The following is a 17096-nucleotide window of genomic DNA, read 5'->3' as shown; positions in this document are numbered from 1 at the left end:
CCCTCGCTGCATCAGGAATGTTCATCGAGCTTATCGAAGTCCAGCTTGACGTCCCCGGCCGGGGCCTGATCGCCAAAGAACTTGTGTTTATTTTCATGTTATTTTTGTCATTAAACCCTTTTAACTGCTTCCCTCTCTCCGTCTGAGTCTCTCCAGATTGAAATAATCACGTAACACAACCACCTTATAAGCTACTGACAAAATTTGAAAGGAAATTGTTAAGATGCTTTTGTAGCTATTCAAATAAAATTATGAATAATAAAATGCAACAATAACAGATTCAAAAGTAGTATTTAAATAAAGTAGGAATTGTTTTGTGCAAAAATAGCATTTGGTTTCAAGTGCATGACAATCAACTGGTCGGTTATTTTTAACTGCTGCTCTTTATGTCGAAAAACAAGTGATGGAATGATCTGACCTGTCACATTAAAATAAGATCTTAGGTGGGTGGAGGCGGATAAGATATCAGAAAAACACATTGGCAAAAATAACTAGTATCCTGTAAATTGCATAGATGAAGCCTAACTCTAGTGTGTGACTCTTCATTTCCTGGTCCATAAGCAAAGACTTACCAGAGTATCAGCAAACGGCCAAAACATTTATGGACCTTTGAACAGAATTATGTTTCAAATAATGAATAGTGTGAGAATCCCTTCATTTTTTTGATAACAGAGTTGATCGAGTCACTATCGAAAGTGTTAAAGTTATTTGAACAAACTGTATATTATGTTGATTGATTCTCGTTGGTCGATAGTCTTGGTGTTTCTGCCATGGTTGGTGGACACTTTTGTCCAGCAGCATTTAAGGTCCTACAAAAATGAATCAATTAAATAAAGGATTAACCTAAAGTTACCTTTTGCTTGTCCACAGCGGAAAAACACTAGACCAGTGGTTCTTAACCTGGGTTCGATCGAACCCCAGGGGTTCGGTGAGTCGGTCTCAGGGGTTCGGCGGAGTCTCTGCCATGGAGGTAAAGACTCACTTGTGTAAAGTCGTGATGATGCCCCGCTTTGCAATCACTTAATGCAGAGGATCATGTTACATTGCTCTAGATTATAAAAGTGTGTAAAAAAAAAAATACTAAAAATAGTCAAGAAAACATCTCAAAATGTCATGAAAAATTTAATAAAAATTATGTCATAACCCAGCAACATGTGGCCTAGTGGGAGTTCATATGCCTCATTTATGCGTCATGATCCTGGATGACTCTGGTGAGAGCAACTACTACAAAAAAAGGGATAGCATGGTTAAACGTGTTATTCAACAGAAAAAGGTTTGAATGGTCTTATCTTCAGGAGGGCAACACCAAATCTGGACTGGGTCCTCATTTATGAAGTGGGGGAGTTGAATGAGGAGGGGCACGCAGTATCCACAGCTCCGGTGGTTGGCTGCTTGCTGGTGGACTGGGTGAGTAGTGATCGATCTTGCTTTCTAGGTTCCTTGGCCGGAGGAGATGGACAGGCAGGTAAGGACTGGAGGTGAGCCACAGGTGTTCTGAATGGAATCAGCGAGAGACAGACTAGGAGGGAGGAAATCCACAGGCCCAGATAATCAGTGTGGAAGCTGAGCACTGAGGACCTATGACAAAGGAGTAGAACGAAGGTAAGAAAGATCATAACTTGTCTGTGATAACTGTGATAACACAGCAACCGCAGTAGTGCCTCGAGTAGTAGTAAACCATCTGGCGACTGTATCTGGGAATCCACTCCTCTAAGCACTGCTCCTTGATGTGGGAAATGCATTTCACCTGGAAGCCGCACCTGCCCGTCACACCCTGCAGAGGAGGAAGAGGAGAGAGCAGACATCCAACACGCAGCACACCGGTCTGTGGATATGACATTATGTGACAGTTGTTATCATATTTTACTTCCTCATCCATTACAAATACACAAATGGAAAAACAGGAAAGCTGATGTATAAACTTATCTCATTTCATTCAAGTTAATAGCTTATAAGCGTTCAAAATTACTAAAAAGAACTGATCTACAGCTTCCTGTACTAAAACTCATGAGTTTTTTTTTAAATGTTCTTTGCTACCACCTGGTGGAAATTAAGAGGAACTGCAACAGATTTTCGGTTTAAAAAGCCTCATTGTCATGCTAATGAGCTGCAAGACATTCATCCAGGAATTTAAAGACATAAAACAAACCACAGTGTACATTTTTTAAATTTCAGGATTTTTTTTTTTTGTTTTCCATTTTGGTTTCGAGTCTTGGAGATATGCACTGATCTCCAACGTCAAGTTGCTCTGGTGCTCTGAAAGACCGAAGTTGTCATGGATATTACTGGCAAAATCCAACTTCTCATATTTATTATTATTAGATGTCTAACAATTTTGAAATACTTAGCTTCCCTCTCTACATGTTTTGGTCTCTTTATAGTGTTTTGAGCTGCTGCAAAAACTTTTGAGCTTCATTAATATTCACAATGATGGACTAAACAAAATATTTAGTAATGTGTTTAAACCTAAGGAGCTGGGATTTTATTTGTAAATAATATTAAATAATAAAGGAGACATTAAAATACAGATTAGCATTTCAAATTGCCCCAGAGGCTTTATTCTCATGTCACCACCACAAAAGGAACAATAATAGGTCCATCAATATTCAAACTGTGTTAATATTGTTTTTACTGCATGCACACGACAAGCGGAAAATCTACAAATGCTGCTGTGTGAGTAAGAATAATAACAGCAATTTTCATATTTCATGTTATGAAATTTGGTAACAAGTGACTGTTGCAGAGATATAACTGGATTAAATCAACTCAAGCATCTTAATGCTGCAGAAATAAAATAATCATTGCAATTTAAAATACAAATATTTGAGTTATTAGATTAGATTACAGTGCAGAATAAACCAGCAGAGCATGCAGCCTACAGGGCAGATCACAGGATTCTCTTTTTTTTAAAACACAGCAATGTGATTACTGTCAGTAAATTTTGTTAGAGAATGAAGACGGTTTGGATACGGTAGTAAATTCATAGCAAAAATCAGAAATGTAAGAAGAACTTCTAAAAGTGGCAGGAACATTTTCTCATATGACCTTCAGGTTGAGCTGTTAATTCCTGGCATCACATTGACATAAAGACAACTTTTCTCTGGATGAGGTCTCTCTGTTAAAACAAGAATATGGAAAAAAAATGAATTGATATTGAGAAATATTCTCATTTTTTCTGCTTCAGTTCTTTTTCAGTTATTTACCTCTTCTCTTTGCGTATTTCACAACTTCATCTGTAATGGAAATATTTCAGAATTATTTCTGAATAATAGCCTCTAATAACTTGGTTTGTCCAACTCTGTAGTAAAATACATAGATTACCATTTCCAGCAGCTCCACGCGGACGCGGGCGGATAATGTGATAGATAGAAGTGGTGGCTATGGTACATAACAAATGTAAAAAAAAAAAAAAAAAAAAAGCATAAATAAATAAAAAGTTCTGATATCTGTTTCTTATTCGTATGCAGTTATATGAAATTTCAAGGTTTATTTAATTCTCCTTTACATTATCTTTATTTGGCTGCTTCTAAAGAGGAAAGTTGTCAGTTACTGTTTACTGACAATTAAATAACTTGCTGAATCAAATTCATGAAACTAACTCATGGTAGTGACATAGCTGCATTTTGTTACATTAAGAAGTAGAAATATAATCATAGTGGATATTAATGCTGATGTAACGATGACATTTAGCACAAACACATTTCAGGAGTTTAACCCTGTTGTTTTGTGTCTGTCAGACAGGATGAGCTCTATTGTGATATTTTCCTCTGTTATGTAGATGCCTCACAACAAAGAAATGACAAAACATTAATTATGAATAATTCAGTTAAGAAAATGCTGTTTTTTATACTCTGTGACTAACCATGCAGCAGAGAGCGGTAATGATTTTCAGTCTCGTTCGCTCCATGATCAGTGGCCGGCCTCTGGCTGCTGTTGTCAGACTGCAACGACCTAAAAATGTTAAAGTGGATTAAATTCAATAATTACAGAAAGAAATAAGAGTTCATGTTTAAGATGAGAAGCCAGATGTTACCGACCTGAGGCAGGAAAAATCTGGGAAAGATAAAAAAAAAAAAAAAAAGCATAATCATTAAATTTAAGTACAGCATTTCAAAGCTAAAAATACTAATTGTGTTTGATTCATTAATAACGCTAAGAACCAATCTGATCCACTATCAGAAGAAAAATATCTCACCCTTTGATAGTCTGTAGCGCCACAACAAGAGCAGCAGAATGATGAGAACGATTCCAACAAATGGTCCAACAACAAACATCGCAGGAAATGAAGAGCTGGCAGAACTGGACACAGTTACTGAAAACAAGAAACACACACACACACACAATTGCTGCAGATTTTACGAAGCCATTCTCTTTATTCCAAAGTGTTGCTTTAAACTTGAACACACTGGTACAATAAGTTGATACCTTGCTCCTCCCAAATGCTTTAAATAATAAAGAAGATATTAAAATACAATATATGCAATATATTTACTTCTCGATTTTTATTTACTTTTTGTATCAGAATTGAGTCATGTTAAGCTCACCATTCTTAGTGATGCTGATTCTATCACTGTAGTCTGTGTAGTAAGCCGGTTCTCCTCTTCCTCCTCTGCACCAGTACAGTCTTTCCTCTGAGACGTTCATTTGTCCATTTGAAGGAAAATCAGCTTCTTCTCCGGTGAGAGGCTCAGAGGAGTCTCGTTCTTTGTACCAGAAATATTTCCAACCAGACGATGAGGAGGTCACTGTACAGGTCAGTGTCACACTGCCTCCTGCTGGTATCTCTCTGCTATTACTATTCAACCGGGCCTTTGGTTTACCTGTTGGTGAGTTCACAATAAAGAAAATGACAAAAGTATCATTCACTAAACATCAAACTTTGGTTAAAAGTTCTAAGACTTGCTGTTCCTGGTCCTATTTCTGTCGATTGTATGTACAGAGAAACAAACTTTAGATTCTTTTTTTTTGGCCAACAGATATAGGAGTGTGCAATTTCCCACAGATTAGACAAAACATTGATGACTCACTTGATACAGACAGTCTGAAGGCTTCACTCCACTGTGTTGAAGAAAACCAGTCATCTCTCTTTCTACACTGACACATGTAGTCTCCACTGCTGGACTCAGAAACAATGAAAGTCCACTCTTTACTATTTGTCTTGTGTATAACTGTCCAAGTTCTCTTCCATTCACACGTCCACTCAGTGGTTTCTCCTCCCTGGACCTCACATGTCAGAGTGATCGTCTCACCACTGAAGATCTGAGGCCAGTTTGGTTGTCGAGTCACAAAGACCTTGTTGGAAACTGTCCCCAGATGGACAGAGTCATCATTAAAACATGTAATGTTAGTTATTTTTGTACCTGTGCAAGTAATGTTCAAGAAAGCAATTGTTACAAAGTAATTAAAATGATTGAACTTACAGTTTATCTGGACAGTGACCTCGTCACTTGAATCACTGTAGAAATCTGTTTTTTCTCTCATTCCCATACACATGTACATTCCTCCTTGTATCACAGTGATATCTCCGTTTTCTTCTTTATTTGTGCTGAATTCAACAAAAGAGCCCGAGGTCTTTCTGAACCATCTGTATTTCCATCCAGCAGAGGGCTCCACTGAGCAGCTCAGCATCACACTCCCCCCTACTGGTATGGTTGTTGAACCTGCTGTCAGTTTGGCTCTGGGTTTATCTGGTGTAATTGAAAATATATATTGGTACATTGGTCACAATTTGGTTTTCAATAGTTTTTTTTTACTGTCATTTTATCATAAAATTAAGCTTACATGTACAGCCTAAACCAGTGGTGCCCAAAGTCGGTCCTCAAGGGTCCTCGTCCTGCATGTTTTAGTTTTCTCTCTGGTGGTAGCAACAACCTTTTTCGGATACCAACAGGGAGCCAAATGATGGCCTTCTAATGAGCCATCATTTGATCCAGGTGTGTTAATCCAGGGAGAGAACTAAAACATGCAGGATGCTGGCCCTCATTTCAGGAAGTGAAACTGATATATTATATAGGTTAGTTATATGTGCAGAAAAATATTTAAAGCATTTTCTTCTTATAATTTGTTTCTTATTTGTTTGTATTTGTTTCTTATAATTTTGACAGACATGACTTTTGGACAACAAAAATCCAAACCCATATGAACAGAAACTTTACTTTCTTCTGAGAAGAAGACTTTGTGTCGCACAGCAACAGTCCAATTCTCTTATTTCCCGTAGCCCAGGTGAGACGCTTCTAGTGTTTCTGGTTCAGGAGTGTCTTGACACAAGGACTTTAACATTTGTGGCCCACAGGCTTCATCTAGGCATAGTGATGCACAGACTAAGTATTCAGTCCTCTGCTATAAGTTTGAACTTTTCAGAGTTGATTTTGCTCTAATTACAGTCAAATTGAGTTAAAGAGTAAACTTGATTGTGCGTCTCTATGGAGATTCATAGCAGTGCCAGTGTTGCTTTTCCAAGTGTTATTCTAAATATGTAATGGTGCAACATGACAAGCTTCAGCAGTCTGACAGAAGGGAGGCTCTAGTTTTGAACCATCAGCCCAACATGGTGAAGTGTCTCACCCAGAGACACAAACAATGAGGGCGGGCAGACTGGGAATCAAACCAACGATCCACCAACTGCAGGGTGAACTCCTACCTCCTACCACCACCACTGTCCACTGAATAACATGCTATTTCTGTAAAATAACTTAATAAATTGACAAAACGTGGAAGATGTATTTTGTCCTACAAATATTTTATCTTAAATATTTTATGTTAAGTTTAACCATATATCTGAGAAATATTTAGAGTAAATATTTTAAGTTATTGTTGATTTCAAATAGTGTATATGTTGAATGGGTTTATAGTAAAATAGTATATAATTACATTACGTTTTACACTCGGTTTGGAGAATTTTTAGTAACACTGGCTTATGGTGTTTATTAACTCAAAAAGAATGCATTTCCTTTCATGCTTAAGAAGTTACAGTGTAATGAGTAAATTCTAAAAAAAAAAAAAAAAAAAAAAAAAACTATTTTAACTCTGAATATTTACACCAAGACTTCACACCATAGGAATGTATTTTACACTTGGTGTTGTTGAATTGACTCTTGTAGTGTTTACATGCTCCGTCAACGCTTTTACTGTGCATCTGCTTAAATGTTATTGTGAACAGATACTTTTAATCTGAAAAACAAGCCTGATCACATAATCTAATTTATTGAATATGACTATTACTGGATCAGTGTAAGTCCAGGAGGTCTCCCTGCTCGTTTGTTGTTTTGTTTCCTTTTGCTTCAACCCAAGTCTCAAAACACAATAAACATAGCTCACCTGATACAGACAGTCTGATGGCTTCACTCCACTTTGTTGAGGAATACGCGTCATCTCTTCTTCTACACTGACACATGTAGTCTCCACTGCTGGACTTAGAGCCTCTGAAACTCCAGTCTTTACTATTTGTCCTGTGTATTATTGACCCATCTCTCTTCCATTCATACGTCCACTCAGTGGTTTCTCCTCCCTGGACCTCACATGTCAGAGTGATCATCTCATCACTGAACATCTGAGGCCGGTTTGGTCGTCGAGTTACAACAACCTTATTGGAAACTGTTTCCATCAGATATGAAGAGAAACATTAATAAAAAAAAAAACAGCATTTAATGTTTTAACACAAATGTAAGCATCCATCCAACACCTATCACCTTGAAGTGCAAACACACTTTAAAATGAGGTTACAGTCAAGATTAATGGAATCTATGTCAGGTCAAGTTTAATTGTATAGTATATTTCAGAAACAAGGAAGTTCAAAGTGATTTACACAAACATCATTCAGTGAACAGCAACAAACATTACATTTCATCAAAATCATAAGAGAAATATGCATCAAATATATTGATCAGTGTTCCAGTTATTTTGAGTAAAAGGCAACTTTATACAGGTGGGTTTTTATCCTTGATTTGACTCAGTGTTTCAACATCTTTGCAGTTTTCTGGAAGTTTGTTCCAGATAAGTGGAGCATAGAAGCTGAGTGTTGTTTCTCTAACGTAACAGTCAGGTTTTTGGACTGTGAGAGGAAACTAGAGTACCTGGATAGATGAACACATGGATGTAGCAACATATAAAATCTACATGCACAGGTCTCAGGCTGGGATTCAAATCCATTACCTGATTGTTGCAAGTGCTAACAACTGCCCCATTAAGCATCATACAAATCAAACTGTTTAAGAAAGATCAATAAGATGATGAAACTTACAGCTTATCTGGATAGTGACATCACTTGGTTCAGTGTAGAATGAGGGATTTCCTTTCACTCCATAACACCTGTAGATTCCTCCTTGTCTCACAGTGATATATCTGTTTTCTTCATTATTTGTGCTGATTTCAGCTTCAGGTGTGTCTGCGGTCCGTCTGAACCATCTGAATTTCCATCCAGCAGAGGGCTCCACTGAGCAGCTCAGTGTCACACTGCCTCCTACTGGTATGGTTGTTGAACCTGCTGCCAATGTGGCCGTGGGTCTGTCTGTAGATGATAAAAAGGAAAAATTGTAAACTTTATAATAAACTTCTGTTTTTAAATTATGTTTCTATCAGACAAAGTTTATATGTACAAAACCATTAACAGAGTAAAGGCAGATAATTTTGTTGTGTAGTGCTTCAACCATAGGGTCAAGATGAGCAACGGCCTGGGCTCAACGGCCTGGCCTGAGACTGTCAAAAGCAGCCAAGAAAAAGATATTTTGGTAAAGGCAGGTCACAGCCCAAAACATAATGTGACTTCACTTTGCCAGAGTACATGATGTAATTATGAAAAGTTGGTGACAAAAAGTCACTAGTTGATAAAAAAGAAAATCCTAAAAACATCAAAAGTACTGAAAAATAAGAAGCACACAGTAATGTACTTTGTAAGCTTTTAGAACATGACACAATCACACAGCAGAAATTATGTGATGGAGAGGACTTGGTTTAAGTTTGGGAGGGAGAGAAATTAAACATGTGGTTTTGTGTATATAGAGAGTAGGTGTCAGACATGACACAGAGCTAAAACTACATGGTTTTTTTTTCCATTCATAGATAGTTAAAATCATTTGAGCCACTTCTTATGAATATTTCAGATGGATAAGATAGAAATATTTACATGTTTTCTTTTAAACAAGCTTCATAAAATGTTTTTATTTTTTCTCAGTCTGATGACATCTTTATAATAGACACTATATAAGATATAAGGTACCTTTGTTTTGTAAAATCTGTCTAGAGCAACAGTCTATGCCAGTGTTTCTCAACCCTGGTCTTCACTGCCCCCTGCTCTGCATGTTTCAGATGTGCCTCTATTCCAGAACAGCTGATTCAAATGATTGCATGACCATCAAATACTGCAGAAGCCTGTAAATCACCCATAGATACAATTCAGGTGTGTAGCAGAAGGGAAATACCTAAAACATGCAGGACAGGGGGGCGGTGAGGACCAGGGTTGAGAAACGCTGGTCTAAGCTCTCCTGGAGCCCCCTGCTGGTAGGTCAGCAGTAAGCAGTCATTTAGATTTGCTTCAGACCTCATCTCAGAGCATAAAAAATAATTATTTACATGATACAGTCCAGCAGGTCCCTTGCTCATCTGTTATTTTGCTTCAGCCCAACTCTCAAAAAACAATAAACATAACTCACCTGATACAGACAGAGTGATGGCTTCACTCCACTTCGTTGACGAATGCCAGTCATCTCTTCTCCTACAACGACACATGTAGTCTCCACTACTGGAGTCAGAGAGTCTGAGAGTCCAGTCTTTACCATTTGCCCTGTGAGTAGCCAACCCAGGTCTCCTCCATTCACACGTCCACTCAGTGGTTTCTCCTCCCTGGACCTCACATGTCAGAGTGATCGTCTCACCACTGAACATCTGAGGCCGGTTTGGTTGCTGAGTCGCAACAACCTTGTTGGAAACTGTTTACATCAGATGTGGACAGTAGGAAAACAAACAGAACCATTAAAAAAATACAACTTCAACTGTTTCATGACAAAGGCAAACAATGTTCAAGAAAAATATATAATTGTACAGTGTCAATAAAATGATTAAACGTACAGCTTATCTGGACAGTGACCTCGTCACTTGACTCACTGAAGGATTCCGGATTTTCTGTCATTCCTTCACATCTGTAGATTCCTCCTTGTGTCACAGTGATATCGTTGTTTTCATTATTTGTTCTGACTTGAACTTCAATTGTGTCTGAAGTCTGTCTGAACCATCTGTATTTCCATCCAGCAGAGGGCTCCACTGAGCAGCTCAGTGTCACACTGCCCCCTACTGGTATGGTTGTTGGACCTGTTGCCAATGTGGCTGTTGGTCTTTCTACTGTTAATAGAAACAAAAATAGGTACATAAACAGAATATGATAAAAAAAAATGGAGGTACATCATTAAAATAAAGTTTAAAAGCTGTCCAGTTACCTTGAGTTTGTCCATAGCAGAGAAATTTGCTCAGCACTGAAATAAAGGTTGAATTCTTATTAACATAAACATTAAACACTATAGAAGTTAAGATAAAAGACTGTCCCATCCACAAATTCACCATTGACTCTGTTGTTCTGTTTAACAGATGCATCCATTTCTTTTGAAAACAACATTCAGGATTATTTTTGTTTTGTCAGAAAAAGTCACACTTAGTTAATTTTGTGAATCACAAGACTAAACTGCACTTGGAATACTTGACACCCTGACTCTGAGTCTGAAGACGGAACATTTTCAGGCTTGCAACGCAAAATTCACACTGTATGTAATTTCCAATTCAAGTTTGTGACGTTTTTGTAATAATCGGCACCATTTTGGATCATATTGCCGTTTTGGATTTGCAAATCTGTGACGATCAAATCAGTGGATGATCAAATATTTAAAGGAGAAAGAAAACTATGACAACAGGAAAGAAGCGCAACAGAAAGCTTGTTTTTCTAATTAAACATTAATCTCAATTTGTTTGAAATAATTTTCTCCATTTTCACCGTCCAAACACAGAAAGTAATTACTTACACAAGAAGCCCAGCACAGAAACCGAGATGCTCTCCATTCTCGCTTCACGCCAGTTTAACCTCTTCGGTCAATTTTCTTTTTCTTTTATGAGTGGACAATTTGCAAATGCTTTAAATAAACAGATCACCTAAAACTTAGCACCTCGGACTGAAGTCATTAGGTCTTAATTTACTAAGACTGACATCACTGTGAACTTTGTTTCTGCTACAAACCGCAGGGACTTTTCCTGTGAGAAGGTCGGCTTAAAATAAGACAAACGTTTCACGCATCAGTGGCAATAAATTAATAAATAAAAGTGGGCAAACACCACACAGATATTAAATGTAAGCAGATATTATCTTCTTTTAGAGAAATTCAGTTTTATAAAGTTTATATAAGCCTTTAAAGTCTCAGTTTTTTTTTGTTTTTTTTTTTTGATCGTCTGACCGTTTATTTGAAATCTGACTTGAGGATGAATCTCTCCCTCCAGGAACGACTGGAAGCAAAAACATCAATGTTTTTCACTTTTTTTTTTTTCCAACAGATTCTATTGTAGCATTTAGATAAAGTTGAGTTAGCTGTCTCAAGCTAGAGCAGCACGTGGTTTCTAGTGCAGGAGAAGCCAAATGTTGGACTATTTTTTATAATTACCTTTCGTCTCTAAATACAAGTGATAGAATGATCTCACCTGTCACATAACACCACAGATGGAAAGAGAGGCAGAAAAGAGATCAGTGACACTGGGAAGGATGTGAAGTAGTTCTGCATTTAGAAAGGTGCAAAAAGCAGCTGAAAAAAAGTTTAGTGTGAAAAGCACTGTGCTCTTTAGATTCAGCTCTTACTGTCCACGAAAACACCAGGGTCAGTGACCTCCGATGGAAGTGCAAAAAAAGGCAAAACATGATGCATGAATTCTGAACTACCAGGTGCAGTTAAGGAAGAAAAAAGGAAAGACATGAATCAACTTTGAATATATATGTACAGTGAGCAGGTACCATAAGAAAAAAACTACACGTCATGGCATATTAATGGAGTATCTTAATGTGAAAATGGTCAACGTTTCCCCAAAACCTTTTAAACTAACAAAGATGGTAATGAATAACATAAAGCAACAAACAATTTGAGCTGCAGCAAACAGGAAGGCTGGACTGTCATGCCGCTCTGCACGTTGCCTTGACACATTCTAAATATGGGCCTTCCTGTTTCTAACAGACCTGGAATACCAACATTAACCACTAGATGATACTAACAGGTCAAATAATATGAACAAATTTTAACCTATGAAAGAAATCACTGAGTTTTTAGCCCAAACAATGTTTATTTTTCTTTTTTTTCTCCCTTCTCTTTTAAACTTGTCCTGTCACAAGTTTGGACTCTGAAGGTCTTCTGGCTGATGGGTTTCTGGGAAATGCTCCAGAGGCCTCATTCTCATATTTTAGCATACAAAGCCGCAATCAAAGCACAACCTGAACACCGTCAGTGTCTATGAATTGTTGAGACTATATCATTTATTAATGTTTTACACATTTGTACTTATTATTACCTTATGCATGTTTCATTGAATACAGGCACCAATAGTCAAACTGTGTGGCAGTCTTCTACTTATTACAAACAAAGCAAAAGTGTGAAAGCTTCAAATGCTGCTCTATGGGTAACAATGGTGTTTGTAATGTTTATCTTTAGTTTCATCTCACTGGAATCTTCCAAACTTTCAGTTGATGGATTTTTAACTTATCTATAACATATGATTAACATATTTGATCATTGCAGAGCTACATCAACATTAAAACATCTATTGCATCTTAAATCAGGGCAAATACAATAATCAACACAACAAACAATGAAAATATGAAAACACATCAGACGAGTCAAAGACTTGCAGAGTAAAGCAGCAGCCTGCAGGGCGGCAGTGTTGTCCACAGCTTTTCCTGATCTGAGAACGAACCGGAGCATCTGTTGCTGCTGGACTCCAGCTTCCTGCAAACACAGATCATACATTTCACATCCTAATACTTTCAGTAACGCATTCAAAATATGTGTATTGGAAACAGGTGCTGATTAATACTAATGAAAAGTGTGTTTAACTATCCAATAGAAACATAATGGGTAATAGACTTAAACTGAATGAGGATATTATCTAGCCTACACCAGAGTCTAAGTCAGAAACCAGAGTGACATGATACTTTAATAATAATAATAAAAAAATAAAAAAAGAGAATAGTTATCACTGTCAGAATCAGAAAGTGTTTTTACAGATCAAAGACAAATGGGATACAGTCACGAGTTCATGACATAATAACAGAACTTTAAGTAGAATACCTAAATGTGGATGTTTATGATTAACATCCACTTAATAATAAACAATAAATAAAAACATAAGTGACAATTTAACCAAGTCAAGTGTTTATCTGACCTTCATGCTGAGCTGAAATTATCTGGTCTCACGTTAACGTAAACAGAACCTTCTGCTGGATCAGGAGGCCTCTCTGCTGAAATTGCAAAGAACACATAGAAAACATGTTAGTGTTGCAAAATCTCCTGAGCATTTTGTTAATAACCACCTCATACTTTTAAATTGTTTGACATCGCTCTGAGTATTTGACAGTTTGGGATTGATCTGATTCACATGTAATCAGTCTCCTTTAATAACGTGGTTGTTTTAATACTTTACCGTTTCCTGTGGCTCCACGGTTATGGATGGTCTCATACAGAGACGTGGTGCCTACGGTACATAAAAAAGAAATATTCAGATCTGATTAAAGTTATATAAAATTAAAAATATATATATTTTTGCCTGTTTATATTCTATGTTTGTTCTGCAGTTATGGTGGTGACAATTAGCTTGATTTTCACATTGACACTCATTTTAACACAGTTAATGTTAAGTTTATTGTGTGACTGACCATGCAGCAGAGAGCTGTAATCACTTTCATGATTAGTGGTCGGCCTCTGGCTGCTGCTTTCAGACCGAAACAACCTAAAAATATCGAAGTGGATTCAATTTAACAAAGAAAGAAAAGTTTGTGACCGAGAGGAGAGAGTGCAGATATTTCATACTCACCTGATGCGGCACAAGTCTGGGGAAGATGACGAAGGCATTTGGATCAATGACAGAAGAATTAAATTGATTAACTCTATTTCAAAACTCACATGTAGGGAAGATGTTCATAAGCATTAAAATGAGAAGAAAAAATCTCTCACCCATGGACCATTTGTAGCGCCACCACAAGAGCAGGAGGATAATGAGAACGACTCCACTAACTGGTCCAACGATTAACAACAGATGAAGTGAAAAGCTGACAGGATGGGAAACAGTTACTGGAAAAAAAAAAACAGGACATTATGACAACGTTCACTGTTTACAGACGTGACTTCATGATCATCCTCACTGTTTCTCTTGTTCCTCTCAAAGGTTGTACGAGAAGATGCATAATAACAAAAATACAATAAACAAGATTACTTTTAATTCAATGGGACTAACACGGACTTGTTAAGTTGTGATTTTTATTTTAAAAAAAACACATTAGAAATTGTTTTTGGAAACTATTTAAATTAATACAAGAACATAAACAGTACCACTTTTTGACTTAAAAGCAAAGTCTAGTTAAACTCACCATTATTACTGATTGTGATTGGATTACTGTAGTCTGTGTAGTACTCTGGTTCTCCTCTTCCTCCTCTGCACCAGTACAGGCTTTTCTCTGAGACGCTCATCAGTTCATTAGGAGAGAAAACAGGTTTTTGTGTCGTCAGCGGCTCAGCGGATTTCTCATCTCTGTACCAGTAATATTTCCAGCCAATTGGTGATGGAGTCACTGAGCAGGTCAGAGTTACTCTGCCTGGTAGGCTGTTAGCACTCAACTGGACCTTTGGTTTACCTGTTATTAAAGAAAAATAAATAGCATGTATGAGAGAGTTCTGAGACCAAATACTGACAACAAATGACTAAATAAATACACAAGGAAGCACATTTTATTTTCAAAGCATCATTCAGAGAAATATAAATAAAGAATGCCTCAAAGGGAGTAAATGTCCATCTCAAATTTGCTGAAAAAACTTCCACAGATTGACCAGATTTTTAAGAACATCTTCTTAACTTTTAGAACGTTTCCTGTTACATTTGAAGTACGCCTAACACAACATTTGGGATAAAGAACGCCATGCAAAACCACCATGATGATGACATAGTAATTTGTCTTAGGCTGGTTTGCTAGTCCAGGACCTGGCTAACTTTCAGAAAGGTAAAAGCAGAGAGGCAGAAGATCTAACCATCAGGTTTTGGCCTCAGGCTCAAATATATTGGGCTTATGCAATGATCCAAAGCCCACCAGCAGGTCCACCTTTGTTTGGCTCGCCACAATTAAAATAGAGGTTTGGCAAGGACCTACTCAACATCCAGATTAAATCTATCCTAAGCTGAGCCTTCTGCAAAGAGCACGATTTTGGGTTTAAGAGACTATTCTTCCCCTTGTATCGTTGAGGCCCCATGTATTTTTGTGGTCGGAGGAGTCAAAGAATATCATCCTGATTGAACTGACTGTCCTATTTGAAGACAGAGGTATATGAGAAGAAGGCTTCTAAATACAAAGACCTTGGTGAGCAGTACAGGGACAAGGGCCGGCAGGTCTAATAAATCCCAAATCCCCAGTTGGTGCAGGGATTTCCCCAACACAGTCTGTGTGGAAGACATTTACAGCTATAGGAGAAGCATTAAGGTCTTAAGAAGATCTTAAGTTCTGCTACACAACTCCTGCCACTGTTTTACAAGCAACCTTGTTTTTCATGGCAACTGTCAAAACACACAACAAACATAACTTACGTGCAACAGACAGTTTGATGGCTTTACTCCACCACATTGTTGGAGAATACCAGTCATCTCTTCTTCTACAATGACATATGTAGTCCCCACTACTGGACGGAAGAGCTTTGAAGGTCCAGTCTTTGCTTGTCCAGTGTATAACTGACCCATCTCTACTCCATTCACACTTCCACTCAGTGGTTTCTCCTCCCTGGACCTCACATGTCAGAGTGATCGTCTCACCACTGAACATCTGAGACCAGTTTGGGTGTCGAGACACAATAACCTTGTTGAAAACTGTTAGCATCAGGTAGAAAGAAACAAGAAGTCATGTGAGAAAATGTAATTGAATGCAATTACATTTTTCAAGAAAAAAAAAACTAATGGTTTTTGACAGATTAGCATGTGTAAGAATTGTATAATATCTATTAACATTTAAGAAAATATTTATTCATTTTCTAATTTTGGCCAATTTTGAACAAGATTTTCAAAATGCTGTTTGAGATTAATTTTTATTTTTATTTTAGAGGTAGAAAAAAAAAAAACAAACCTAACTTACCTGCTACAGTGAAGGCTTCACTCAGCCTTGTTAAAGAAAACCAGTCATCTCTTCTTCTACACTGACACATGTAGTCTCCACTGCTGGACTCAGAGACTCTGAAAGTCCAGTCTTTACTATCTGTCCTGTGTATGAATGACCCATCTCTCCTCCATTCACACGTCCACTCAGTGGTTTCTCCTCCCTGGACCTCACAGGTCAGAGTGATCGTCTCACCAATATAAGGCTCGTTTGGCTGACAGCCCACAACAACCTTGTTGGATACTGTTTACAGAATAATAATGTTAATTGTATTTGAACAAAAACATAAAGTCACATGAGAAGCATCGATTAAGTAGATTAAGTTGACTTAATTTCTTACGGTTTTGAAACTGTTTTCAAGAACAAAACTCACAAGTTTTCTCAATGGTGACATCATGGCTGGGTTGACTGAAGAATGGGGGATTTCCTCTCTGCCCTTCACACCAGTAGATTCCTCCTTGTTTCACAGTGATATCTCTGTTTTCTTCATTACCTGTGCTGATCTCTTCAGAGGTGCCTGAGATCTGTCTGAACCATCTGTATTTCCATCCAGGGGAGCTCTCTATCAAGCATCTCAGTGTCACACTGCCCCCTACTGGTATGGTTGTTGAACCTGCTGTCAGTGCAGCTCTGGGTTTCTCAGCTGTTATGAAATAAAAAACAAACAAAAAAATCTATAAAAAAAAAAAAAAAAAATATATATATATATATATATATATATATATATATATATATT

General features: G+C 37.4%; 2 protein-coding genes across 2 annotated transcripts in view; both read right to left on the bottom strand.

Moving 5' to 3' along the window:
- Positions 1–2529: 2529 nt before the first annotated feature.
- LOC106938867 (leukocyte immunoglobulin-like receptor subfamily B member 1) lies at positions 2530–10175 on the bottom strand. The gene is made up of 11 exons (XM_015021057.1): positions 10063–10175; positions 9648–9923; positions 5421–5687; positions 5028–5303; positions 4545–4820; positions 4196–4312; positions 4038–4053; positions 3863–3951; positions 3322–3378; positions 3204–3233; positions 2530–3115 (listed from the first exon to the last, which is right to left on the bottom strand). The coding sequence occupies exons 1-11, from the start codon at positions 10121–10123 to the stop codon at positions 3048–3050; spliced, it is 1533 nt and encodes a 510-aa protein (XP_014876543.1). The 5' UTR covers positions 10124–10175; the 3' UTR covers positions 2530–3047.
- A 6346-nt stretch (positions 10176–16521) lies between these two features.
- The window catches only part of LOC106938868 (uncharacterized), a 5569-nt gene continuing 4994 nt past the window's right edge, over positions 16522–17096 (bottom strand). Inside the window, exon 4 of the mRNA XM_015021058.1 lies at positions 16522–17003. Within this exon, the coding sequence (XP_014876544.1) occupies positions 16717–17003 (287 nt within the window). The 3' untranslated portion in view covers positions 16522–16716. The remainder of the gene's footprint in view (positions 17004–17096) is intronic.

This window comes from Poecilia latipinna, unplaced genomic scaffold (assembly GCF_001443285.1).
Source record: "Poecilia latipinna isolate Pla-1442-1.1 unplaced genomic scaffold, P_latipinna-1.0 Scaffold2715, whole genome shotgun sequence".
Classification (NCBI taxonomy): Eukaryota; Metazoa; Chordata; class Actinopteri; order Cyprinodontiformes; family Poeciliidae; genus Poecilia; species Poecilia latipinna.
This window is presented reverse-complemented; position numbering and strand designations above follow the sequence as displayed.

Excerpts from the sequence above, each read along its gene's own strand:
- LOC106938867 (XM_015021057.1), bottom strand. The coding sequence starts at position 10,123 with ATGACAGAAAATCCGGAATCCTTCAGTGAGTCAAGTGACGAGGTCACT. Across the intron at positions 9,924-10,062 it reads GGTCACTGTCCAGATAAGCT|TTTCCAACAAGGTTGTTGCG; the intron begins GTACGTTTAATC and ends TGATGTAAACAG. Across the intron at positions 3,379-3,862 it reads TTACCGCTCTCTGCTGCATG|CCACCACTTCTATCTATCAC; the intron begins GTTAGTCACAGA and ends TATGTACCATAG.